This window comes from Metopolophium dirhodum, chromosome 5, assembly GCF_019925205.1.
Source record: "Metopolophium dirhodum isolate CAU chromosome 5, ASM1992520v1, whole genome shotgun sequence".
In the NCBI taxonomy this organism is placed as follows: domain Eukaryota; kingdom Metazoa; phylum Arthropoda; class Insecta; order Hemiptera; family Aphididae; genus Metopolophium; species Metopolophium dirhodum.
This window is the reverse complement of record NC_083564.1, coordinates 12,931,668-12,959,259: the sequence shown is the minus strand read 5'-3', so window position 1 is coordinate 12,959,259 and position 27,592 is coordinate 12,931,668. Positions and strand designations below refer to the sequence as shown.

Genomic DNA, 27,592 nt, shown 5'->3' with positions numbered 1-27,592 from the left:
ACGGCAGAAACTTACGGGTGCCCCAATAGAAATTCTGCCAAAACACAACACACACGTGTACCAACCTACCCAATTTAAAAACCTACAGTGCCCTCCCCCACACCCAATGGCCTATGTTGCCGCGGGTTACCCAATAAAAAAAAAAAAAATATATTTTTAAATTGTTATTTTTTATACTATTATAATATAGTACATCAAAGCCAATTGATAAGCAATAGTACATAATTTGTCTGTACCTGTGTACTAGTATTACTTTGATGTCTGTTTGTGGAAAGTTTAGGACAAAATAAATGTAAAATACATTATTAATAGTTTCATTCTAATCAACACAAAATGGGTACTACTACAGTTAGATTGTAATTTTTATATTTCATAATTTGTGTCTTGTGTGATATATTGAGAACATTAGAATAATACTAAAACTAAACCACAATAATTGTTAGTACTGCTGCAAATCAAAGTAATTATTTTAGATTCTGGATGGAATGATGAATCTATTAGTTTTACAATGAATCATTGCAAACTATTTTTTTATTTAGGAGTGAAAACACTAGGAAAAATGCTTCAATATGATTTTTTACCAATTGGATTTAGTAGAAGAAAAATGCAGCCCTCCTCCGGCATCGAACTGGTTGCGTCGTAACCAAGGGCGTCCGCAGGAATTTGTCAAGGAAGGGGTAAAATATTTTCCTTTTTACAATTTTTATCTCACTATCCTATTAGTTTTTTAATATATAAAATGTTACCGTTGATTTTATAATTATAGGTAATTTATAAAATTAAATATTTCTAGCTTATTCCATTGATACCACAAACTTGAAAAGTTGAAACTATTGTAGGTATGACGTCTATGAGCATTTAATTTTTTTATCCAATAACTTTGCAGCATTGCACTTGGTCCAACCACTACACCTTATAATCTATAAAAGCAAAGTTGTTAGTTCCGACGTTCATAATCGAGTGGAATAAAAATCACTGTAAAAAATAAAAATAAATGCTTTTATTTTTAATTTAAAAAAGTTTATTTTGTGATATTTTATATTTCAACAGTAATGATTGAGGTTGCGATTACGATGCACTTTGCATTGTTTTCCAAATCTAGCTACGTAATACTCGTTTTATAACATACCTACATTGAATTTTTTGACATTTTAAATTTTAAGGTCATTTTTTGTATTTAAAAATGTTTGTTGCATTTTGAAGTTTTTTCTAAATTTAAACTTTAAATTTTATTTTAAAATTTGCACATGTTTTTACATGATTTTTGTAATAAATATATGATCTATAAAGTCTAAACCTATATAGGTATAGAAAAAAAAATAGTTAATTTACAGATTAAATAAGTAGTCCAAATGATAAATTCTTTCTGTTAAACTTTTATACATTTATTTAAAAGTTTAAAATGTATAATATAATTTATACCGAATTTATTTTAGTATTTATATCTTTAATATTGAAGGTCGCAACCGACGCCTTAATCCGCTCGGCCACTCCGTCCCCCATTATTATTATTATATTATTATGACGTATAAACAGTTAAACACTATATAAAATTTATATTTTACTGTGTTGGCTAGTATTGTTTATTGTTGACGACGATTGTGCCTGTACACTGTTTAATCGAATAGAATTAGTTTCTTTATAATGTAATATTTCGACAGTCAATTGTTTCCAATAAGCATTTAACTTTTTTAAGTTTGGTATTTATATATAGGTAGTGTTCAAATTAAAGTAAAGCAAAGTAATGTTTTAAATTAATTCAATTATTTTTCCTCGACTTAAAATAGCTGTCAACACAGTACTTAGCCTGCTAAGTTTCACGCGTGAAGTGATATTCTGCCAACCAATTAAGATGTGGCTGCAGGTCGTAGTTTAGATTGCATTAATTAAAATTAATTATACAATTATAGGTGCACTTAGGAATTAGGATATATTTGATAAGCTAGATTTATTCAAAAACAGCTTTTAGTTGAATAATTTATCAGCGAAAGGCCCATCAGCCATGGGCTCGTTATATTTTGTTTAAAATGTATACGAGACTAAATTCCTTTCAAAATTCAAATCCTAAGACCACCTATGGTAATCGTAGTAAATATTAGAACTCATATTATTCTTCTTGTCGAGTCCGGTTTTATAATACGCTAATAATTATAGTGCTAATATAATATAGGTAAACATTTTTTTTATAAAAACACAAACATAATAAAAAGAAGGAAAAAAAATCATAATACTTACAAAAGTAACAAAACACAACTTAACAATGGGAAAAATAAATGAATACATTTGGTAACGAATTTGGTAAATCTAATAAATAAAAATCACATACCTATTTGGTATAGCGTCCTATATGTTGTATTTTTAATGTAATTTTGCCATAATAATAAGTTATTAGGTATGTACTGTACAGACTCTACAAAATGTAAAATATTTTAAACATTATAATATCAGGTCTATATAAAGTGTAGGTACTTTAAGTATTTGATTAAGATAACTCATTAAGGTCACCTAATCATTTTTAATAACAAAAAAAAAAATCAAAATAAATTTAATTCAAAACTGGTGTCGTGTAAATATTACCGTTTTACCCTCGGTTTTACCGTTGTTTTTTGTTGCCAAGTTGTTACCTATTATTTGCAATAGTTAAATAGGTATAACTTATATTTATAAATATTTTAACCTTGTTTTGAACTTTTAGTTCTTAGCCATAAAAATTGAACATTATATACATTTTTAAATACAAAATAATATGATATGTTCACGATTATGATGGATTTTGTCAACATTTGACAATGAAAATGCTTATAAAAAAAATTGTGCCTTTAATTTTTATATGTTCATTACTTTTGAACTTCTAATATGAAATGACTTATGGTCTATGGCTAAATTTTCAAGTTTTTTGATTCAGCAATCCTTTCATTATCCTTTTTTGATACATTTTATATTTTTTAATTATTATGATACATACTATTAGTATACCTACATCAAATTTTTAATAGATCTATATATTTTGGGTTTTTTTAAATGTTGAGTAATGAAAAAATACCTATTAACCGGTACACATTTGATCCTTAACGACTATTAGGTAATAATTGAACATAAATGGACATATTTAATTTTCTTTTTTTTCATATATACTGTCACACTCTGTATAGTAAATACATTATAAAAATATATATAATTATTAATTTGAATGTTTACATGGTTTTCTAAACATTAAAAATGTATTTGTCTATGATCCTATACCTAGTTTATTATTTCTATGATTAATTAATAGTTAAGTTAACTGTTTAAGTCTTGCCAAATAACATAACGTACCTAGTCCAATATATTTTTATTATAATTCTGAAACCTTAATTTTCTAAAATATACAAGTATCTATATTCAATCCTTTCAAAACCGTCTTTTAAATATGACGATGAAGTTTATAAAATATTTGATTTTATCGATGTGGCAACGACCAACAAATGATTCAATTTACACTAATCTGTATATTATACCATTATATATTTTATTATTCAGTACTATTGCTATATTAATATTAAGGATTGTAATATTGTATACAATTTTTTGTTATGTCAAATGTTACATATTATATATTTGGCAAGAATTTAAACTGGTAAATATATAAAATATAAACATATAATATACAATTTAACGTGGTTGGTATTAGAGTTCGTTGTATGGTGACTTGGTGAAGCGCGCGCGGTGATTGGACGCAGTCACTAATATAGTAATGTGTGCAGCGGTCGAGCAGGCTCACAGATGGGTGACCACCCAGGTTCTTTGTGACGATCTATCTGCCTGACATAAAAAATGCGTACCAACCGTAGGCCCCACACAAACCTAATGGGGTCGCCGAGTTTCAAAAAAACGAAGTTCATTTTTTATTTATTTTTGAGCCCTCACATGAAATAGTGAATTGCAAGTTAAAAATAATGGTGTGTCCACATCAAAAAAATGGCTAATAACCATATGCAGTAACGAGTTTGAAGTTTTGAAAAAATGATACTATAACCTCCTAGTTATTTACCCAAGGACTTCAATTTATTGGCTGCGACTAAAATAGTGTTTGCACCTTTTTATCTGCTAGTCAGCAATGTCAAAAAAAATAAAACACTATGTTTCTTTAAATTAATAGTATTCGTAACAAATGTAGTAAAATGTATAATAGTTTAATAATTTGAGATTAATTGATGTTTTCTCAAATTAAATCTAAATTGACAATAGCAATGAACACATTTTTAAATTATTTAAAAAATAATCATCTAATTAAAATCGTGATGAAATGTATTTGTAGTAATTTGTAAGATGATTTAAATCGGTGGTGGGTTGTTGGTGGTTGTAGGTTGACACAGAGGCGGTTTGACATTTTTCAGTTGGTAGTTCAAGAATAGTTAATACCACCTACCTACCAAAAAGTCATATTAGGTAGGTACAAAAACTCACCTAATTTTTATAACTTTTTTGACAATTATTATTTATTTAAAACATGCTTAATAATTGTGATGTGATATGATAAGTTAAGTATCCAATTAAAAATAACCAAGTGAACGAGTCGACATTACACCTAGATATAAAACAAAATTAGTTTTATCTTGCACGCTGTACTTAGGGTACTAGCGCAACTAGGGTCAATTTTTTGCTAGAATTTTATCAGCAGCACATACCTAACTAATATACCGGCTGGCTACAAATAATATACACAAATAAATTCATATAAGACTAGGTAGTGAATTAAAAAATGTTAATTAAAATTATAAATAATTATATATTTCGGCACATTTTTAATTCAACTTTTACTCAAATACAAAATGTACATATTAAATAATATTAAATCAATACAAATTTTCTATTAGTTGCTGAAAATGTATCAACAATTGTTTTTGTGTCAAGACTGTTACATTACTTTCGATATTCAATATCAATAAATTTGAAAATCGTTCTTGTATCATTGTTGTTCTCCGACAAGCTTTTAAACACTGCATAAGATAAGATAATGAACGTTTGCAGCCTTCAGGTTTCAAGACTAACAGGTCTAGTGAAAACAAATATTGTAGCAATTTATATAAATTTGGAAAAACGGGAATTTTTACGCAAAATCTGTTTTCGAGAAAATTATTTCGAGACAATTAGGGTCTGTTTCGAGATTTTCGAGAAAATCGATTTTGATTTTTGGTGGAACTCTAAAACAAATTAACGTGTATACATGAAATTTTCACTGGTTGTTTATATTTGCATTTTCTATACACGATAAAATTTTAAAAATATTTTGATTTATTTTGAACTGTTTAGGAACATATATTCAGTTTCCAATTTTATTAGTATTTTTTTCTATGGATGTCAATAAAATTTTATTTGTTGGTTAAAAAAACTTGAAAATTTAATAGAAGACTCCTGGTATATAGTTAGTTACATGGTCAGATGAAAAAATTAAAAATCCATAGTCACAATTTTTTTTTTATAAGCATTTAAAGTTCAAATCTTGACAAAATACGAAAAAATCACGAAAATTAGCAAATTATTTCGAGTTGAGAATTCATAAAAATTTTTCTTTTTAAATCTAAGAAATCTAAATGTTATACAAGATTATCCATATAAGTTTGTCTACCTTTATCAAAAAAAAAAATGTCTACAAGAAAGTCAAATTACATATTTATGAGAGTTTGAAATTCATAATTTTACAACATTTGATATTCACTCGATTTCGAGTAATGATTTTCTTATTTTATTGTAATTAAAAAACGAATGACCGTAAATACTTGGAAATTTCACTGAATGTTTATATTAGCATTTTCTATACACCAAACAATTTTGAAAATAATTTGACTCTTTTTGAGCTGTTTACGGACATTGTCAGTTTTCAATTTTTTTAGTTTTTTTTCTATAAATATCAATACAATTTTATTTGTTGGGTAAAAAAGTGTGAAAATTTAATGCAAGGCTCCTAATATATTGTTACAATAGCAGTTGAAAAATATTAAAAATACATTGGCACAATTTTTTTTGGTAAAAGTTAAAATTTTGACAAATGTAATAATTATTTTGTAGTTAAAAATTTATAAAATGTTCAACCTTTATAGCTATTGGCTAAGGATTGAAAATTTAAAACAAGGTTCTAAATAAATAAGTAAATATATAAATTACTTTATTCACAATAATATCATCAAATATACTTGGTAATATCATAGGCTGACTGACCGATTTCGCTCAGAATCGTTTTTCTTATACAATGATATTATATAATTGAATTCAAATTTAATACCATCCATTACAGTGATCCACTTGCAACCTACTATACAGCAGAGTGACATCCACTTACCCAACTTTTTTTTTTTTTTTAATTTTATATACATTTTATTATTCACTCAATTTTTTAATATTTACACCCATTTTGGGCCCAAATTGGAAATTGGTGCCCCGGGGAGAATGACTTTCTACCAATAAATTCAGAGAATTGTCCAACAGTAATTTTTTTATCCTTTTTGGGTTTTTTGATTTAAGTTTTTTTTCTTCTATGACTTAATATAAATTTTTTATTCAACTGCTTTTTTATATCCTTTTTGGATTTTTTTTCTCTTCAGATATTTTGATCACGTAAAGTTGTGCTGTGGCAGCACAAAAGTTTCAAATGCTCTACTGGCCAAAATAATGCCCAACAAATTTTCCAAGTTGTCCAACAATATCCAACAAATCAAGCTGTACATTTTTCATAAGGGTTAAGTATCGCTAACGTAAAGTTATGCTGCTGGAATTTTTAAAACTACTCTACGTCTGGCTGGTATATCAGCTTGCCTGGCATCAGTGGCGTTCTCATGAATTTTCTATTGGGTGGGTTCTGAAAATTTACTAGAATTCAAAAGTGGGATTTGCCCCCAACACCCCCATAGTCATAATATTTACAAATTTTTATGTATTTTACCATTTTAGTAATTAACCAAACGTTTCAAAACACAATATTTTCCAGTTTCAGTCCATTCTCATTTCTCTTTACCGTTTTACACTACTAACTGGTAACTGTAACTGGTTAATTTATAGTATATTGTGCATCGCCAACAACAATAAATCTTTTTCTCTTTAAAATTAATTTTTTATTAACCTGTACATTTTTGATTTGTATGCTTGTTATACTTATAAACTTATCTGTACATATTATAGACCCGCGGCCTGTTACCACGGCCCGCGACGTTTCTTTAAAATATTTATTTAAAATATTTATTTAAATTACTCCATTTTGAATGAGATGTGTCACTATTAGCTTAGTTAATAGTCAATAGTTACCCATATTTTTATTCAACATTTTAAACAATAGGTGTACGATACAATATTGTAAGAATGTAATATTAACAGTAACGCTCATAACATTTCCGTCTATAATATATAGTTATATAATATTTTTTGTGAATATGCAATATAATAACTATATTATTATAAATTATTATTTACTATATAATATATTTAATATTTCTGATTCTTTTTTTATAAAATTAATTTTTACAAAATTGAATTTATTTTAAACCTGTGGCTTAGGAAAAAAATTTACTTAACGTGGCAATAAAATTAATTAATTCGTAAGTTACCGAATAACATAAGAAAAAAAGTAACTCGTTAATTAACTTAGTTAAAAGTAACTTGATTTTAACTTATTATAACTTGTTAATGCCCAGCCTTGCTTTTTGGACTACAAATAAAATTTTATTGATTTTTATAGAAAAAAAAATAAACAAAATTGGAAACCGAAAATGTCCGTAAACAGTTCAAAGTAAATCCAAATAATATTAATAATACATTTTATCATGTATAGAAAATGATAATATAAACAACCAGTGAAAATTTCAACTACCTGCGGTCATTTGTTCTAGAGTTACACCAAAAATCAAAATCGATTTGGTCGAAAACCGATTTAGTGTAAAAATTTCCCGGTTTACCTTATTTTTTTTTCTCTGCGCTTTTCAACACTAATTGAAGTATGGGATTTTTGACCTCCCCAATGCACCAACAAGATTCACTTTGCCATCGAACAAGATACTGAAGTTGCAAATCAAAGCATAATCGTGATATTGTTGGTAAAAAAATATTAAATTGTAATACGCGTAATACGTGAAATAGTGAAAAAAAATACGGTCTATGGGGGGGGGGGTGATTCAAACCCCGTGACCCCCCTCCCCCCGCCATGAGTGGCGTACTGCCTGACATTAAATGCTTACATTAGGTTTACCGCGTCAAAAAAGTAGAAATACAACTTACGTAATTATTTATTCTTCGGCGATTCCTTTCGAGTGTATAATATTGTCTAGTGTCAGAGCAGCGCATTTCCGCAAGGAAAATGCAGCGCGCGTCTTCATATCTCCGATTCAAAAGTTCAGTCTGGAACTCTGGAAGTATTGAGATTAATGACATTTGTAAAAATAAGCACCTAACTTATAATAACCATAATGGAACGAAATATGTGAGTACGTATTAGTACGATTTCAATCGCTGTTCGTCTCAGACGATTGTCATTTGCCATAGATTATTTATAATTATAACCTAACCGTCCTAATCGATGAATGATGGATATTTTCACATTATCTTTAAAAAACATTTATTTGTTTGTTACTAGCATGAACTAAATTAAATAAATAATTAAATAAAAATAGGTAGTTTTATTGATCCCAATATTTAAAAATAATGTTTCGAATAAAATAATAAAAAAAATTAAGATATAGGTACCTATTAATTAATATTATAATATTAGATAACAAAAGAACTAAATACATTTTGTATTTATTACTATGCACTAAATCAATGTTATCTAAAGGTATATAAAAATTACGCTTTTTTTAACTTATCAATGCTACATTATGGATGATTTTTAATTAACTTGTATTTTATACTGATTTATAGTGTACAAAATTACAAATTCATTTAAAAAACCACATTTAAATAACATCAACACACAATGTTTTTGACTATTATCAGTTTTGAATTAGAAAAATAATGATTTGGAATATAAATCGTTTACCTCGATAGTACCAATTTGATGTTGGCGGTCAATCCGCTGGGAGTATAGATCCCCATAACTTTTTTTTCACTGTTTAAGATCAAAAAATAAACCTAACATAACCATATATAATAGTTTTGATTATCAAATAGTGCATGTTAAAAAATCAGCCTTAATTTATAACCTAACCGATGGATAATTTTGCATTCTTTTTAAAAACTATGAGCATTTATTTAGTTTATTTGACGCAGATGGGGGGTTCAGGTCAGCTGATCCACAATTAATATTTGCTGGTCAAATTGGCCTCTTTTCAGATATTGGGTGGCTCGAATAAACACACATACAGTATAAATTAATTTTTTTTGTTTTATATACCTAGTACACAAGTATAGATTTTTAATCTGGTTTTAATAAGTGGCCCCTTGAAATGTCCTGACCCACAGTTTCCTAACTCTGGATCAGCCCTTGGTTGTATGGAATACTTACTTACCTAGTTCGGCGCCACTGATTTGTGTGTATTTGTTAATAATTATTAATTACATATAGACTTTAATAATAGCAGTAATCGTGTTCCTATCACAAATTTTGTTTTTATTATTTTAGTTTCTGAGCGAAGCGATGAATGTATTGATTTTACAATGATGCGTGTTTTTTTTTTTTTTTTTTATGTCTGTCATCACCTTTTAGGACAGTAAAAGTGCTTGGATTTTCTTCAACAGTAACTTTTCTGATAGGTCAAAAGTAAAATTTTCCCAGTAGTTTTCAAAAGCGACGTGAAAAACAAAGGAAAAACGGGAATTTTTTACGCAAAGTCCGATTTCGAGAAAATCGATTTTGGTTTTTGGTGCAACTCTAAAACAAATGACCGTAGGTACATGAAATTTTGATTGAATGTTTATATTAGCATTTTCTATACACCATAAAATTTTGAAAATATTGAGCTGTTTACGGACATTATCAGTTTTCAATTTTTTTAGTTTTTTTTTCTATAAATATCAATAAAATCTTATCTGTTGAGTAAAAAAGCTTGAAAATTTAATAGAAGGCTCCTAAGTTATTGTTTCAAAGGCAGATGAAAAAAATTAAAAATCATTAGTCACAGTTTTTATTTATAAGCATTTAAAGTTCAAATTTTGACAAAATACGGAAAAATCACGAAAATTAGCAAATTATTTTGAGTTGAGAATTCATAAAAATTTTTCTTTTTAAATCTAAGATTTGAAAATGTAATTTAAGATTACTCATAAGTTTGTCTACCTTTATCAAATAAAAAATGTCTACAAGAAGCTTAAATTAAATTTATATGAGCGTCTGAAATTTATATTTTTACAACATTTAATATTCACTCGATTTCTCATGTAACAATATTCTTATTTTATTGTAATTGAAAAACGAATGACTGTAGATACTTGAAAATTTCACTGAATGTTTATAATAGCATTTTCCAGTGGCGTATACATAACTTTTGTATGGGGGGGGGGGGATCAGTTGCAAACAAATTATTATGGAACAAAAATACCTAAACCTAGGTATGTGCACATTTAAATACCTAATAAATGATAAAACATATATATATTCAATACATTTTATTTTAAATTCTACAAGTAGTTATAAAACTGTTCAGAGATTGTTGTTTCCTCATTATATTTTATTTTTCGCACAATTAACTCAATTCGGCAATCGGCATTGGTACTATTACATCTGTTATGACTTCTTCGTGCAACTGACATAATATTTGTTGTTGATTTTTGTTTTTAGATAATAATATTTATTATTTAAGCTATTTTTATATTTCTTTTTCTAATGTATAGGAAAATGTATTATTATACGCACGGACATGCGGGCGTCGTCTCCGCCGCGTTGATATCGGTGACGGTGGCGACTGGCGACGGCCCGTGGCTGGTCTGCCACATATTATTATCTTATAATAATTTATTATACTTGTATATATAATATACATATTATCAAATATCACATAATACGATTATATGAATATGAAATAAATATATGATTACTGATTAATAATAAGTAAATTATTTTTAATTAATTGTTGAATGTGTTAAAATAAAAATTTACAAAAAATCCTTGCCATTTTTTTTCCTTGTAATTTCCTTACATTAAGTCATTAAGAACACTATTTTAGAAAATTTAAAAAAAGGCCTATTGGGGGGGGATCTGACCCCCACATCCCCCCTCCTTGTATACGCCCCTGGCATTTTCTATACACCATAAAATGTTGACTCTTTTTGAGCGGTTTACGGACATAGTTTCCAAAATGACATCCACAACAGTCACATTTACAATGACAAGATACACAACACAACAGACTACTGGAGAGCAGAGTGATCAACTACTTTTATGCTTTTGAACCCTTTAAGCAGAAACTAGATCTAATTGGTAAAAAATCACCTTCAATATTGAAGCACTTTTCCTAGTGTTTTCACTTCTAAATAAAAACATACTTGCAATGAATCATTGTAAAACTAATAGAATCATCATTCCATCCAGAATCTAAAATAATTACTTTGATATGCAGCAGTGCAAATAATTATTGTGGTTTGGTTTTAGTATTGTTCTAATATTCTCAAAATATCACATAAACTATGAAATATAAAAATTACAATTTAACTATAGTAGCACCATTGATTATAAACACTAGTATTTATAATCAATGGTAGTACCCATCTTGTGTTGATTAGAATAAAACTATTAATAATTTATTTTACCTTTATTTTGTCCTAAGCTTTCCACAAACAGACATCAGAGTAATACTAGTATACAGGTACAGACAAATTATGTACTATTGCTTATCAATTGGGTTTGATACTTTGATCGTTCAAAGTCTTCAACATGTACTATATTATAATATTATAAAATATAACAATATAACAATATATGATGTCAATTTTACATAGTAATAAGATGTTTAATTAAACTAGCAAAAAAATTATAAACATTAACATAATTAACTGTGATAAAAGCATTCAAAAAATCCATGTTTAAAAGTATTTTATTTTAATACTCTACAGATTATACAAATAAAACACATCATTTTTTTTTTAAACTATGGTTTATTGTTTATTATTAATTATGAAATAAACACAGTATAAAAAATAAACCATTACACGGACCTAAATAGTTTGTTTACATAAGTAGGTTTTCTAAGAAATTTGGATCATAACTGATAAAATTAAAACAAATACGGTATAGAATAATACATGAAAAATTGGAATGAGAAGCTCAGTTATGAATAATAAACGTTGCACTTGTTAGGAATGTTTATGCTACAACAGTGTCCATTGAATTACATTAAAACTGCACAATATTGTTCAATTCCATTAAAAATGAAATTTACATGAGGTTTTTGAGTTCGTCGTAGAAGACCAACACCAAGGCACCACCAGTACCTCTGAGTACATTGGAGAATGCACCCTTGAAGAAGGCAGATGTACCTTCGTTCTTGTAAAGTTTACTCCAGCAGTCCAATGTGCTCTTGTACATGCGTTGGTCAGCAGCACGGCCAGACTGCATCATCATACGACGTCTGACTGTGTCAAATGGATAGGACATGATACCAGCGAATGTTGTTACGAATTGGGCGATACCCCATGAAACTAAGAATGGAGTATTCTTGGGATCTGGCAACATTCCCTTAGCTGTGTCGAAGAATCCAAAGTATGCAGCACGGTAGATGATGATACCCTGGACGGACACAATGAAACCACGGTACAAACCGATGGGTCCATCAGACTTGACGGTTTTGGCTAAGCAATCACCAAGACCTTTGAATTGCCTTTCAGCTGGTCCTTTACCAACATCAGCTCCTAATCTATTACATTCAAAAAATCACAGTTAATATTACATAGCAATAGTAGCTAAAATCTTTACTAACCTTGTACGTGCGTAATCAAGTGGGTATACAAAGCACAAAGATGTTGCTCCAGCAGCACCACCAGATGCCAAGTTACCAGCGAAATACCGCCAGAATTGGGTCTTCTTATCCACACCGTCCATAAACACCTGTTTGTAGACATCCTTGAAAGCAAAGTTTAATGCTTGTGTTGGGAAGTATCTGATGACATTGGCAAAATTACCCCTCCAGAAACTGGCAAAACCTTGTTCTTTTGGGATTCTCACCAAACAGTCCATAATTCCTAAATAATAGACAAACACAATATTAATGCTAGGCGAACCAAAATGGGAAAAAAAAAAAATAATTTTAAAATACAGCCGATGGGACACATCTGGCGGCGATCTATTTGTTCCTATTATTAGACTGTCCAGATTAACCAAAGAATTTCACATGCAATATATTCCATTAGAGACTGTCGGTTACATCCCCACTAAGCGGTTGTCCCAATTTAACAGATTGGACTGTACTTAATATTTAAAAACTATTTAAATTTGTCATTATTAAAATTTTATTTTTTTTATTTTAAGATACCAAAAAGTTAATATTTTAAAGCAAGTTTTTTTGCTTAACATCTTTCTATTACGTCATCACTGTCCTCTCCTCACAAATCTGTGTAAAAACACCCAGTACACAAATATTTAAGTCAAAATTAATAGATTAGTTTATTATTTTAAATTTGCAAAAACATAACAGGTAAATATAGTACAAATCTATAATTTGTGTACACATCCTAAGTTATAATTGCATTGAAGTTAAAGCGATTAGAAGCGATTTAGAAAAACGTATGATTAAACAAGAAATCTTGCACAAAAAATAAAATGATGTAGGTACCTACCACCTATTATAATAATTAGGTACATTACTTTAATACTAATCAAGTAGGAAAAAAAATTATGCTTTAGTTACTGGTAAACTAATGGTTGTAATAAATACTAAAATACAAAAAATGTATAAACCTAATTAATAATATAGGTAGGCACCTACTATTATTGTATTTATTTTGGTTCATCAAAAATTACACAGCATATTAGTATTTACCAACTATGGGTAATATAATATTATATTAATTTTAGAAGGACGAAGTGGCCGAGCGGACTAAGGCGTCGGTCATGACGCGCATAGTCATTGGTTTGAGCCACAGGCGGCACTTCTCTTCGGGTAGTCACGGTGTCTGGTGAGAGAGCCTGGCATCCCCATCCGGGCATGTCAAATACCTACAGATGCCCACTTGAAAATTATGCCGAACTAAAACACAAGTGTTTAAAACATACAGTATCCTCCCCCACAGTTAAAAATCATTCAATGGCTTAAGTTTCCCATTATTGCCAATAAATATATATATATATATATATATTTTAAATTAAATCACTAGGCTAAATTATTTAACTATTTTTATGATGTTAATTACTGAGCCATAATGTTTTCATTAATAGACGGAAATAAAATTATTTTAGTTATAATAATTGTGCAAGACAACTTTAAATAATACAAATAATAACAATCTAGGTATTTTTTGAGGAAGTTATCAACTAAAATTAATCCCCAAAATTAATTGTACCTACCTATTAACTTTGAATGTTAATACATAGTTGTAGTACCTACAATTATTATAAAAAAATAAAGTTATTTAAATTAATAGTAGAAGTGAACACCAATATTTTATGTTATAAATTAACTCAATATACTTATCAATTTGTTATTACTTATTAACAATTATTTAGGTCAAATGGATATTTTTCCAATTAAAGTAGATTTCTAGAGATAGGATAAATCATTAAAAGCTTCTTGGTTTAGATGGTTTATTTAAAAGTTAAAATATAGAATAATAATGATACATAATGTTAACATAATAAGAGGTTAATCATCAATTATTATTAATAGCTAGGAATTTTATGAGACAAGAAAGCAAGTTTTGTGTTAATCATCAAAAATTCATATTTTTTGCTTGCAAATTATTATTAGGTACTTAATAAAAGAATTAATATCAACCCAATAATCAGAGTCAAAGTTCTTCTGCTAATTCAGTTGATTAAAAGTCTTGGGTAGTTTAGTAAAGTATTTCCTATACAAATTCTAAATTGTAATCAATCATTTTTAAAATTATACACATATCATAAATTATTCATTTATTAATAATATGATACTACGAAGTCATTCTATTATTACCTATATTGTTAAAATCTGTCGTGAATATTGTCAATTCACAACAAATCAACAGAAAGATCGAGGAAAAAAATTATTAAAAAATATCTATCTATATATTATAGGTATTAAGTATTACTATCTATCAAATTCTATATCAATTCCTTTGGCCCTGAAATGTGGACGGTAACAATTGATTAAAATCGTCAAATATTTTAATAATTACATAGGCAATTCTCAAATAGTGCACGTCATTGGTGCGTTGTTGTATAATACAATATATTATACTGTGTTCGAGTGTAGCCATAACTCAATCGGAACGTATTATACTTAATTATCGTAATCGGCTGCGTATTATGTTTTAGAGAACAAATTCCGGTCAAACGGGGCAGTGTTGTGAACTCGATAAATATCGATCGAACAAACGGAAATATTATGCGCGACGACGAACCGTGGGGCGCGCCTGATAGCATTGTCGAAAAGATGACTGCAAAAATTCCACGCGAATTGTAAACGTTCGACTCGTCCCCACCGCAACACAACGCTTTCAATGCGGAAAAAAAAACTATAATTTTACCGTTCGACGACCAGAAATATGCGAATCATAGAGATAGGCCACATACGGAAAACCGCAATCGAAATAAACCTAACCTTAAAAAACGATACCTAAAAAAATGTACCCAAACGAAAACGAGAAATATATGATATGGAGCCAAAACGCATAAATATGTAGTAATAATAATAATAATAATAATAACAAAACAGAACAGACCGGGTCGGGCAAAATGGCGTTCTTCGACCTGAACGAAGCCACGGCCAAAAAATAAAAATATACGCCACTGACAACGAGTGATGATAGGTCATGATACATAATTGATAAATCTTGGGTAGTCGATACACGATGGGATTTAAGACGAAAATCTAAACCGACAGCAAGAACAACGATGATGACGACGACGGAAGCCCCGCCCGCCGCGCGCTAACCTAATTCTATGGAATCGATTGCGCCGCCGCCGCGTCCCCGGGCCGATAATCGGACGTGAAAAAAAACCGAAGACGATGAGACGTGTCTCGTTTGTAAACGGAACGCGTAATCGTTTCGCAAAATGTCGTACAATATTGTCATCCTGTCTTACCTTTGTACTGTTGGTCGGCTGCGATCTGCGTGGAAGCGGCCTGCACTTGCAGGATAAGCTTGACACGCTCGATCGGAGCGACGGCGGTCTTCGACACGGCAGCGGAGATACCACCGGCCATGAAGTCCTTCAAGAAACCGTACGGGTCCTTTGGGGCTTTAGTTTCAGCCATTGTGAGGTGGTGGAAAAGGTCGTAATAGTACTGTGAAAAATGAACGAAAAAAAGGACAGCTAGCTGTGTGCTGGCTGAACGGAGCGGAGCAGGTCTGCGCTTGTCGAACGGTGCGATGCGAAAGAAAGAAAAGTTGCCAGTCCAAATCCGCCGCCGCGGTGACGGGCGGCGCTCCGCACAACGATAATCGAACGTCATGACGTCACGGCCAGCGAACAGCTGTTTTCGCTGCCGCCGCCGACCCAATGACATTTTCCATCGTAAAAATGTAATTTAATTATTATAATATCATCGTTTGCCATTATCCCTGTAGCCCTACAAGCGTTCTCGCCGACGGAAACGGGCCGGAAGAATTTTTTCCGATTTCCGTAACGTCGAGACGAATTCATTCCTACGTTTTGAGGTTATACCGTCGGGACGGACCACGTTGTTTTGCCGGGCGTATTCGAATAAATAAATCGCAACGTCGCGGTGCCCCATGACCATCACGGCGTCACGCGTAAACGACATGCCCATTGCCTGAGGCGGCGATGCCCATTGAAAATCACGTGCAACATTCGTTGTTCGTGTACGCCGCCGTCGGACTTGATCTTCTTTTAACGATCGATCAATACGGCTCCTCAGTCCTTACTCCTTGGATTAGACATTGTGAGACAGCTCGATCACGATGTTTGTTTTCCCCCATTTTCACACGTTACTAGGATTTCCCCAAACAGTCCAATACGTTACAAGTTCGATACCTTCCCATCTGTATGCTTACGTCGAATAACTTCCGTCCCCTTTTTGGTATGGATCGTAAATAATTTGATAAACAAAAAAAAAAATTTCCCTACTATTTTTCCCAGTTTTATTACCCACGTAGTATGGAATCAGGAACATGGATTTCGTTCCGATCTATTGCGTATTATTCATTCACCTGGATTTTACAATTATTAGGGTTATAAAATAAAGTGATAAGAAACAGGACGATTTTATACAAGTCGACAGTTCATGAGCATTATTTGGGTAATAACTAATACAAAAGAGGTTCGGTTCTTGGCGATTTCCAATTACATTTGGGAAAATGTTTTAATGCATTAGAATAATGGTTCTAGTTAATCAATTTATCAAATTTCGGTTAGGTTATAGATTGTCGACTAATTAAAAAAAACGTGTACTTTGATTAAATCGCAACAAACTTGTTCATCGCGTCACTGTGTGTTGTATATTAAAGAAATAATACCTACCTACTATTAAATATGATTTTTAACGGTATGTAAAAAAAAAAAACTGACAAGCCTATTTGAAAATTAGATTTTGATTTATTGATTATATGAAAGTCGAAACATTTCAGGTTTTCGATATTTTTAGGGTTTTTTTTAGCCCACAAGCTTGTGTTCCAACGGCCAAATCTTAAAAAGAAAACTACTCAATTCCTTATTACTTATTATTATTATACTCGTCGAGATTTGTGCCAAACGTGAAACGAGTTATATCGTACTAGATAGTTAAACATGATGAATATTATCATTGTTTGCTGAAGGTTTTAATGCCTTGCATAATATTAGAAAATTGGGATTACTCTGAAGACATTAAAAAACCAGTGATGCGCGGTTGCATAATATAGGACAATAATAGGTAATCACGTAATTTGTCTTCACATTCCCAATCTAATGTACTTGGACATTTTCATTTTAAAAGTTGAAATATTATATTCAGGTGCTCAGCCTTGACGGCCTATCGTTCAGAAATATTTATCACTTACCGTAAAAACTTTACGATAACACACGGTCGGGGCGTTGTAGTTGTTATTCACGGCCATTTTTAAAACCAGCAGTTATAAACCGGCCAATGTAATCAGTTGCTGTGCACACAATTAAATCGATCATTGTAAAATGTAAATTAGACGCCTAAAATTACGAAATTACAGTCGACGATTAGATAAGACAGTTTCCATTGATGTACGACGTACACTCGTAAAAAATAGAAGTAGACAGGTCGTACAAATAGGTCAATTAATTTTATAGCACGCAATAAGGTTACGTCCACCAATAACCATTTAGCAGATGATTATTGAATATTCAATAATTAAAATGAAATACCAGTCGCAACTTGTAATCAGACTTATCTGTACAGCGAGTACATCACACAATAATTAATAATAATAAGATCGACACCACATTTTATTTTAAAGGAAAACGACAGTGATTCACACACGGAATTATGAATGAAAACGCAAAAATAATGTAAATCGATAATATAATCCATCTGAACAGTCTTTACACTACACATCAGACATAATAGTGTTTTACAAAATATTTAAGGTTTAGATTAAGTATCAGCAAAGCTTTAAGTAATAATAAAACATTTTTACATTATTTTTAAAATACAAGTTAACTCTTCAAAGAGTTCATAACGTCCATATAATCACGCCAATTTAAAATTTTATATGTACAATGTATTTTAGTAATTCCCAAAATCCTATAATTAAACAAATCAATTTAGTTAACAAATAAAACTATACTTAAGTTTTTTTTTTTAATTCTTGACAATCTTATCCCACATGTCTGATACAATTTTTTATTTCAAATTATACACTTATTATGTAATACTTAAAACCGAAATTGTGACATAAAAATGGTTACAATTTGTGAAACTGAAAATATTTGAACTATTACAATAAATTGATACATTTTTTTTTTTTTTTTTTATATAGATAGAAACAATTGTCTCAGTACAATTTTACAAGTAATAAATGGTACGTAAATTTTAAAATCTTTAATTTGTTAACAACCAAAAAACGAGATGAATAAAATAAAATATTATTCATAATAAAATATAATCAATTTATAAATAATTATTATCTATCAAACGTTTAGATTAATGAATGTAAAATTAGATATTAATATGGCTGACTAATAAATTTGTAAAACACCTTTTTGTACAGTTGTAAAAGGCCTGACCAGTGGATATTGAGTCTTCTGGAGATAAAGAAAGACCATTTATTTAGCATAACCAAATTCTTTAGCGTCATCTTCTGTGATGTCACCATATTCCCACATATGTAATCGATCCTTCTTAGCCTTTTCTTGAGCCTCGATGTACTCTGTCAACTAGATAAAAAAACATGAAATGATTTAATACAAAGAAAATTGATCAACAAATATTATTTTTATTACCAATTTTTGCAAATATCTTTCACGACGTCTTTCAACCAACAAGAATCCTTCTTCGACCAATTTCTTGACGAGATCCTCTTTTTTGTCGGCATCTTTCACGGTAATGTGAGTAAGATTGTCGTAAGTGTACTCTTCATTGATGTTGATTGTCTTGTTAATGAACTCATCACGTACAACAGCAATGGAATCTTCTTGATATTCAGGCAACTTAGGTAGCTTCACAAGTGCAAATCCATATTCTTTGGCATATGGTCGGTCATTTTTGAAAGTCGGTGGCAAATTAGCACACTCCTCAGCAGTCACTATGTCCCTGTTACCATAATCAATATACAGAACATGTATACTCGGGCCAGCAACCTTTTCTACTTTGGCGCGGTACCATTGTTGATCTTCCTTAAACTTAGCTGCACACGTTTCTCCTAAAATGTTATTAAATAACATGAATATTATTTAGCCATTATATAAAATTTACAGATATGTATATATAAATAAAAACTTACCTCGTTTTGGACTGTAAGAACCAGCAATAGGAGGATTAGAATCAAAGTGTTTCCTCAAGTTGTCAGTTAGACTCTCTAATTTAGGTCCTTCAGATACAGGTTGTACATAGACATGCAACTCAGGACTGACCTCAGATACAAGAACTTCAACATAGTTGGTTTTTCGTTCCTTTACCACTTCTTCATGAACAGGTTTGCTGGTGTTATTGTTGGCCTCTTCAGGTTCTTCAACATAATTCTTCCATAGCTAAATACAAAACCATATAGAACAATATTAATTAGTGTTAAAGAATGCAATATTTAACTCGTTAAGTATTGTATATGTTATGTTTACGTTAATTTTCTTGTCCTTTGCTTCTTTTTCAGCTTGTTGCAATTGCTTGAAGTATTCTGAACGCTCAGCTGACCTGTGTACTTTGGCCAGTCCTTCTTTTACAAGCGCCAAAGAAAGATTAAGATTTCCCACGAACAGCCAACCAATCATGCTTCCACCCTTATTACAGGATTCTACAGTAATTTCTACTTCACGGTGCATTATCTTTTCCTTCGTAAACGCTAATGCTTCTTGATGGTATGCTTCAGCTGCTGAGGGTGCTTCACCTTGGTTTGGTCGTTCACCACTCGGGCATGTAATACCTAAAAATTTAAGTTTTAATTGAATAAAATAAATGGAACTTGATATTAGCGTTAATTAAAATAAATATGTGGAACAAATCAACATGCATTATAGACAATATTGATTCAATCAAATTTAAATAAAATAAAACTAACCAGCCAAAAGGAAGGTAATAAGTGAATACTCTCTTCGAACGTAGAGACGCATTCTAGAACCACTGGCAACATACTCAACCAAAGCTTCAAACCTTGGAAAACGCTGGAGACTAGGCAAAAGAGCCTTGGCACGAGCTGACTCCTAAATATATAAATAATTATTACATTTATTTCTTCTCAAACAAAATTAATTTTATTTACCGCAGCACTAGAACAATCGGTGATACGTTGTTTAGGGGGAGCCGATTTTGAGTAAAGTCCTTTGTGAGATTGTTTGGCAATTTCTTCTGCCTTCTTTAAGTCATCAAAGCACTGGGACATTTGATCATCTCGTGGATTGTTCATAACAGTTGCCAAACCTTCTTTTACTAATTCTTCAGCAAGGTTTCTGAGCAATACAAAAAAACATATTATATAATAAATATGCTATAAATTAAAATTATCCATTAAGTATTATTTCTTAACCAAAATATTTTAACTAGTGATAAACAAAATAAACAAAACCTTACATTCCATTAATTGTAACAGTGGCGCAGATTTTCTCTTCAAATTTATCTGATTTAGGTTGTATGTAATCTACAGAAGCATTTACTTTCTTTCCAATGCAACGTGTTCTCAAGAACTCACGTGCTTCATAGGCCCAAGGGATCTCGTAAAAATGTTTAGCCAAAGTCCTTGGGGCTCGTGGAGCAGGTGGTTGATCATCACCAAATGGTTCACTAAAGACAACAAATTAAAAATTGTTTAAATTTGTGGTATGTATGTAGAGAATTATGAGATGTGGAAATAATAAATACCCTCTTGGTACTTCAACTCCTAGCCTGGCTGGTTTGATGTTAGATAAGAATATTTTTTTGGGTTTTTCGTTGTGGGAAGTCTTAAGTAACAAAGCTTCTTCTCTTACAATTTCAATAACCGTTCCAACAATTTCTTTTTCTGCAATCTAAGCCAACAGAAACATTTTAAACTTAACAATAATTCTTAAACACCAACTCTTTAGCTAATTATTAATACCTCTGGCCCTGTGTGTGTATACGATTGCCATTTCCTCAATTTCTTTTCCTTGGCTTGTCTCTCAGCTGCCCTCAGTTTATCAGCACTTCCTTCTAAGTATTTCATACTACGATTTTGGCAAGTAGCGAAACCTTGTTTAACCAATTCAACAGCAATTTCACCAGCCTTTAAAAAATGAAAAAAGTATGATTTTATAAAATATAAATTTTATTACAAATAACATAACAAAAATTAATTTAAAATGTACCGGATGATGGATAGTTCCAAAGAAAGATGGAGTTTTATTATTAGAAAGCACTCCTTCCAAAGTAACCTCGACGTCCTTTTGCAGTAAACGAACTTCAACAAAGAATTTTGCTTCATCTCCGAATTCTACACTTTCTGGCGGACACTATACAGAGTTTATTATATATAAGTAAATAACCAATTTAGAGAAATGATTATATACACACAACACAATAACATTGTTTTGAAAAAAAAGTATATCTTACCTTGATTCCCGAAAGGTAAAGAGTGATCATGTTTCCTTCAGGCAACAACAACAGCTTGATGGTGGACCCGTCAATAACAGATTCAACAACAGCTTTCATACGTTTTTTAGAATTTTTCTTCAAAAATGCTTCAACATCATCAATTGAATTATTTTTTTTTGCGGTGTTCTAGATCAGAGAAAATATTTTAATAATATGAAAATACATGTCTTATTTTAGCAGTACTATAATAAATTATTATATTATATTTTGTTACACATATGTGTCAAATTATAATATAAAGGAATAGGAGCAGGTCGAGTAGATTTAAATACAAAAGTACCGGCCCACTAATTAATTCACCAAATATTGAATTGTAGCCAACATGTATTATTAATATTTAGGAAGATATGCACTATTATGTTATACATTTGTCCTAAATACCCATTAACACAATAAAAGTGATTAATTTAAATTAGTTAAAATTTAAAAATTTAATAAGAGAGCTTTTCCAGTAATATGTCTATTAAGACTTGAGTAATTTTAATCATTATCTATTGCTAATAGAATAATTTATTCTATTGCCACAAGTACAAAAGCTTCCAGTTTACTTTCACTTAAAAAAAAACCATTTAGGGCCATATTCAAAAATTAGAAATGTTTTGCAGGGCAGGCAGGACAAAAATAAAAATGTTAGTCATATTTAGAGATTACATTTATGAAGATTAAGTATAAAATAGTCAATCTACAAGAACAAAATTAATAAACAAATTATTTGTTTACTTGTACAGCAATTTAAAGATATAAATTGATATAATACCTTTGCATTAGGATCCCATTTTCCAGCCTTTGCAGCTTTAGCTTTGTTCTGAAGATCAACTAGGGCTTGAACATCAGGAGTTGGGTTATTTGACTTCACAGTTTTAACAGTTACTAGACCATTTTCAACAAGCTCGTTAACAATATTGTTGTCTAAAAGCATAAAATATTTTGTTTAACTATTAAATATAAGTATATATACATTAATATAATTCAACATTGAAAAGTAAATGTTCTCACCCAATGTTGGGTAAAAGATGTCACCATAGTATCGAGTCGTCTTTCCACCACCAGATACTTGACCAGCAGTTTTGAAAAATACCTTCTTTCCAACAAGCTTTTTACGAAGGAATTCACGAGCTTCCCATGAAAACGGCTCATCATCAGTACCTTTGGAAGTTGGATCATTATTTGCTCTAAAAATAATAAAACAAAATATAATATTAACCGCACGTTTAAACCTTTGTTTATTGACACAATATTTATGTATTGATAACACTTTAAAATTAATAATAACACACTAAGTACCTACATCACACATTTTTAAAAACCTAATAATTTTATCACTCCATTTTTTTTTTTTTTGCTATCATATCAATTTTAAACCTTTTATTAAGTTATACGGAACAATACATATTGACAAAAAATAATATATTAAAATTAATATTGAATAGGTTATTTTTAGGTTTTTTAAAAGTTCAACGACAATAATATCAGGAAGTTTCAGGATTTTCCTATAAAAATATTTAAATAATTGATTACAGAAAATCATATTATATAAATTAAAATTGGAGATGATCATAAAAATATGTCCATTCATGAGTATTCATGAGATATTTATAACATTTTTATAATTGATTTACAAAAACCATTAAGTGTCTAAAAAATATCCATACGTTTGGTTGGTTATAAAAATGCATAATATTGTTTTTGGCAAAATTTTAAATATAAATTCAAATATACAAAATAATTCAGCTTGTAGAAAAACATGCAAAATACTAAATTTAGTTAATAAGTATTACTTTAAAAAAACCAAACGAGTTTGGCCAAAGGCAAAAGGCAATATATTATAGAACAAATAAATTAAATGTTTGATTAAATATAAAATATAACTATAATCCAAATACTCACGCACGACGGCCCAATTTGGGAGCAATGATGTTGTTCAGTGTAATTTGTTTTTCTTTTGGATAACCATTGTACACTTCCTCGCGGATAGTGATAGAATCACCAGAATTCACCTGCATAGATTTAAATAATAAATTATAAATGGATATAATTATATTATAGCAGATTTACAGAAAATAATTAGTACCTAGTAAAAATTAAAAATACTTTTGGAATTTCCCTAGGTATATACTCTGATTCATAGTATTTATCTATGCCATTAAATTAGCATATTACCTAGACTCAGGCCAACAAGAGAACATGCCAATATTTTTTTTGGGTCTTAGTGTGTTCTATTGCTGGATAAATACACTGGGATATAGACTATTTGAAGAGTATATAGACATAAAATGTATTTTATAAACTATCATACCAACCTATGTAGAATTCAAAAAGAATTAGAATAAGGTAGTTTGAAAATATTTCCATACATTAAAGTGTTGTTAATACTTTGGTTGGTAAACAAAGCTTTATACAAATAAATATAGAACGGAGATAGGTAAGTACTCACAAAAACATTGAAATCATGAGAAATTATTTCAAAACACTTAAATTAATATTAGTTTAGAGGAATACCTACTCATCCACCTAGCCAATTATGTTAAATTAAAATAAAAAATAATTTAAAATATCAGTTGATACATTTAATAACCATGTGAACTTCAGTATTTTTTTTTAATACTAATAAAATAATGTAGGTATCTATCTTTGAAACAAAACTATACTTGAGAAAGTAGGGCAATGTTTATCAACATATTGGTTGGGCCTTTCACAATAATGGAAATAAATATACCTATTTCCCATCTACCAATAGGTTAAATACAATTTACATTTATACCCATTGGATTAAAACAATTGTTGGTATGTATATTATAGTGTATTTTATAGCATACCTGTTACACACGTTTTTAATGAAATAATGAAAACCCCAAGGAAACAAACATCCTTTATATAATTGTGTGCCTCATATCAATTGAACAGAATAATGCTATTAATATCAATATAATATGTATTGCATTCATTATTGTTTAATATTGTCAATATAATCTAGCTATCCACCAATTCTACTTACCCATTCTATCACCCATTGAAATAAAACTTAATAATGTTTGTAGTAAGTACCCTTTGCATACTCAGTACTGTAATAAAATAACCCGTAGACGAAAACCCCCAGTAATTGGGAATAATTTAGGTTAAATAAAACAGAGTACCCAATAAGGCACATCGGATTATCTCAAATATCGGCTACCTAACCCAGACATCAGAACTCAAGTCGCAGACGATTTGGTTGGATGTTCGATAATGGAGAACGGTCCGCGACACGGGTAAGTATGACACCAAGACGTCTAGTCAAGTTTTCATCGCTGAAAGGTCGCGGCTACACACACGAAATACCGCCTTGGCCAGGCTAGTGGCCAACGGCTGTGGACGAGTATAAGTCATGAATATTGCAGTGGCCACGGTGGCCACAGTGATAGGAGAGGAAAACGTGGCGCGCGTGGCCGAGTATAGACCTAGGGACGACGTACCTGTTTGACGACTCCCTCGAAGACCCTAACGGGCTCCTTTGCGGGGGACACGACACCGGGTGGCTGGTTCGTCATCGTGGTTGGGCTGATGGCTGCGAAACTCGTACGGTAATATTGTTAAATGAAGATGGTTCGCAAAACGGCAGCGGCCAGGATTGCGGTGCGTCACGGCTGTGTGCGCTGTCACGTGATTCGACAACGACGGCGGCGGCGGCGGCGATACGGTGTTACCGTAGAGCGAGCGATCGGATGTAGTGTGAGCGGGTTTTAGCAGCGCCGACAGCTCGCAAGCACGTTGTTGACGACGGCGGTGGACATGGCGACTAGGAGATTATAATAATATATAATAATATGACGGTCTGACAGCAGCAGAAGGAGAGTTGTCGGCGTTGTCGTACACTCGTACGGTCGACGACAGCGGCGGGATGGACACGATAATCGATTTATATCAAACGGGCGATATTAATAGACCGTGCACGGCGATCAGTAGCGATAATACGATACCGCGGTGTTCGACGTGTGCGGAAAACAATACGTCCGGACGTGCTGGCGGGGTGAGAGTAAAAGAACGAAAACGGTAAAAAGAAAAGAAAACACGCGAAACGGGCCAGATCAGCAGCGGCGCACACGTTTAACCATTGAAGGCGGGAGCGGGCGGGCGGGCGACGGTACTATGGCAGGCAGGCCGGCTCACACTCGCTCGCGCACGCAACCGCGGTCGGAGCGCGGCGCGAACAGTGATGACGGGGCCAAGGGGGCCGCGGCCCACGATATTTTATACAGTATTTTCCCCGTTTACTTTGGCGCACGGCACCGCGATGACCGTAAGCTCGTTTCGACCGCGGTAACAGTCTTTACCGCGTACGTCCTGACGTCGTCTCGCGTGGCCGGCGCGCGTGCGTCCCCCCCAGACGTCTACGCGGCCATCCATGTGGTTGATGGCCACCTGGGCAGGCCGTGCCTGGTACCTTAGTGATCATATTGTGGGGTACCCATTTTTTTTTTGGCTGTCCACCGCGCCACTTTTGGACGTGGCCACCGGGACAGGGCCAAAGGGAATTCCCGTCCGTCGGCGTTTGTTAGGTTATGTGCAGTCGTCTCGTGGACGAAACGTGGAAGTTATAATGGGGCATACAATATTACAATATAATACGTTTGGTTTACCGCCTTACGAGTCGTATAGTTACGATGGCAATCCGTCACGCGCAGTTGCGGCAACGTGCGCGCCACGGAATATCACCGGCAATTTCGAATTACATTTTGCCGCGCTTTTTGCATCGCTCCACATAATAATATAATATTATTTAATTCGAACCGTGGCCGCCGTGTTCACCGCTTACAGCTTTTCCGCGCTCTCGGATTCCGTCCAAGGGCAGGGTCGCATCCGTCAATATTTCCCAGGCGTTTCATTTCATCGTTGATTATCATATCATGCAATAAAATCATATAATTAATCGATTATAAACACCGTTTAGGCATTTTTCGCAGGCGAAAATATTAAACGTGTTAATAATAATTGTTTTCATTTACTAGTTGACTTCCAATTTAATATTAGTAATTTTTTTCATTAATATGCAACCTTAACATTTTGAAATTAGTAATTCACTTTTTTACAATAATATAATAATCGGCGACTATAAAACGGATATTATATTATTATTTAATAATATAATGTACTACTATATATACATATAGGACTTAACATCTTTGTACCGCTATATGCCTTTATTATATTGCATTCTTAGGGGTCTTTTTCTTTATTCCACAAGTCTTTCGATCCTTATGCTTGCTGTTCTTAGTGGTAAACAGTCACTTTGTACG

General features: G+C 31.5%; 2 protein-coding genes across 2 annotated transcripts; both read right to left on the bottom strand.

Annotated features, from left to right (window-relative positions):
* Positions 1–11,689: 11,689 nt before the first annotated feature.
* LOC132945276 (ADP,ATP carrier protein 1-like) lies at positions 11,690–16,475 on the bottom strand. Its single transcript, XM_061014974.1, has 3 exons — positions 16,172–16,475; positions 12,873–13,134; positions 11,690–12,809 (listed from the first exon to the last, which is right to left on the bottom strand). Exons 1-3 carry the CDS (start codon positions 16,341–16,343, stop codon positions 12,332–12,334), a joined length of 912 nt encoding a protein of 303 aa, XP_060870957.1. The 5' UTR covers positions 16,344–16,475; the 3' UTR covers positions 11,690–12,331.
* A 2,089-nt stretch (positions 16,476–18,564) lies between these two features.
* Positions 18,565–26,411, bottom strand: LOC132945275 (staphylococcal nuclease domain-containing protein 1). Its single transcript, XM_061014973.1, has 15 exons — positions 25,772–26,411; positions 24,207–24,316; positions 23,316–23,491; positions 23,077–23,228; positions 22,278–22,445; positions 22,034–22,177; positions 21,787–21,951; positions 21,570–21,715; positions 21,282–21,491; positions 20,974–21,160; positions 20,773–20,914; positions 20,336–20,637; positions 20,002–20,248; positions 19,502–19,920; positions 18,565–19,435 (listed from the first exon to the last, which is right to left on the bottom strand). The coding sequence occupies exons 1-15, from the start codon at positions 25,844–25,846 to the stop codon at positions 19,325–19,327; spliced, it is 2,754 nt and encodes a 917-aa protein (XP_060870956.1). The 5' UTR covers positions 25,847–26,411; the 3' UTR covers positions 18,565–19,324.
* Positions 26,412–27,592: the final 1,181 nt, after the last annotated feature.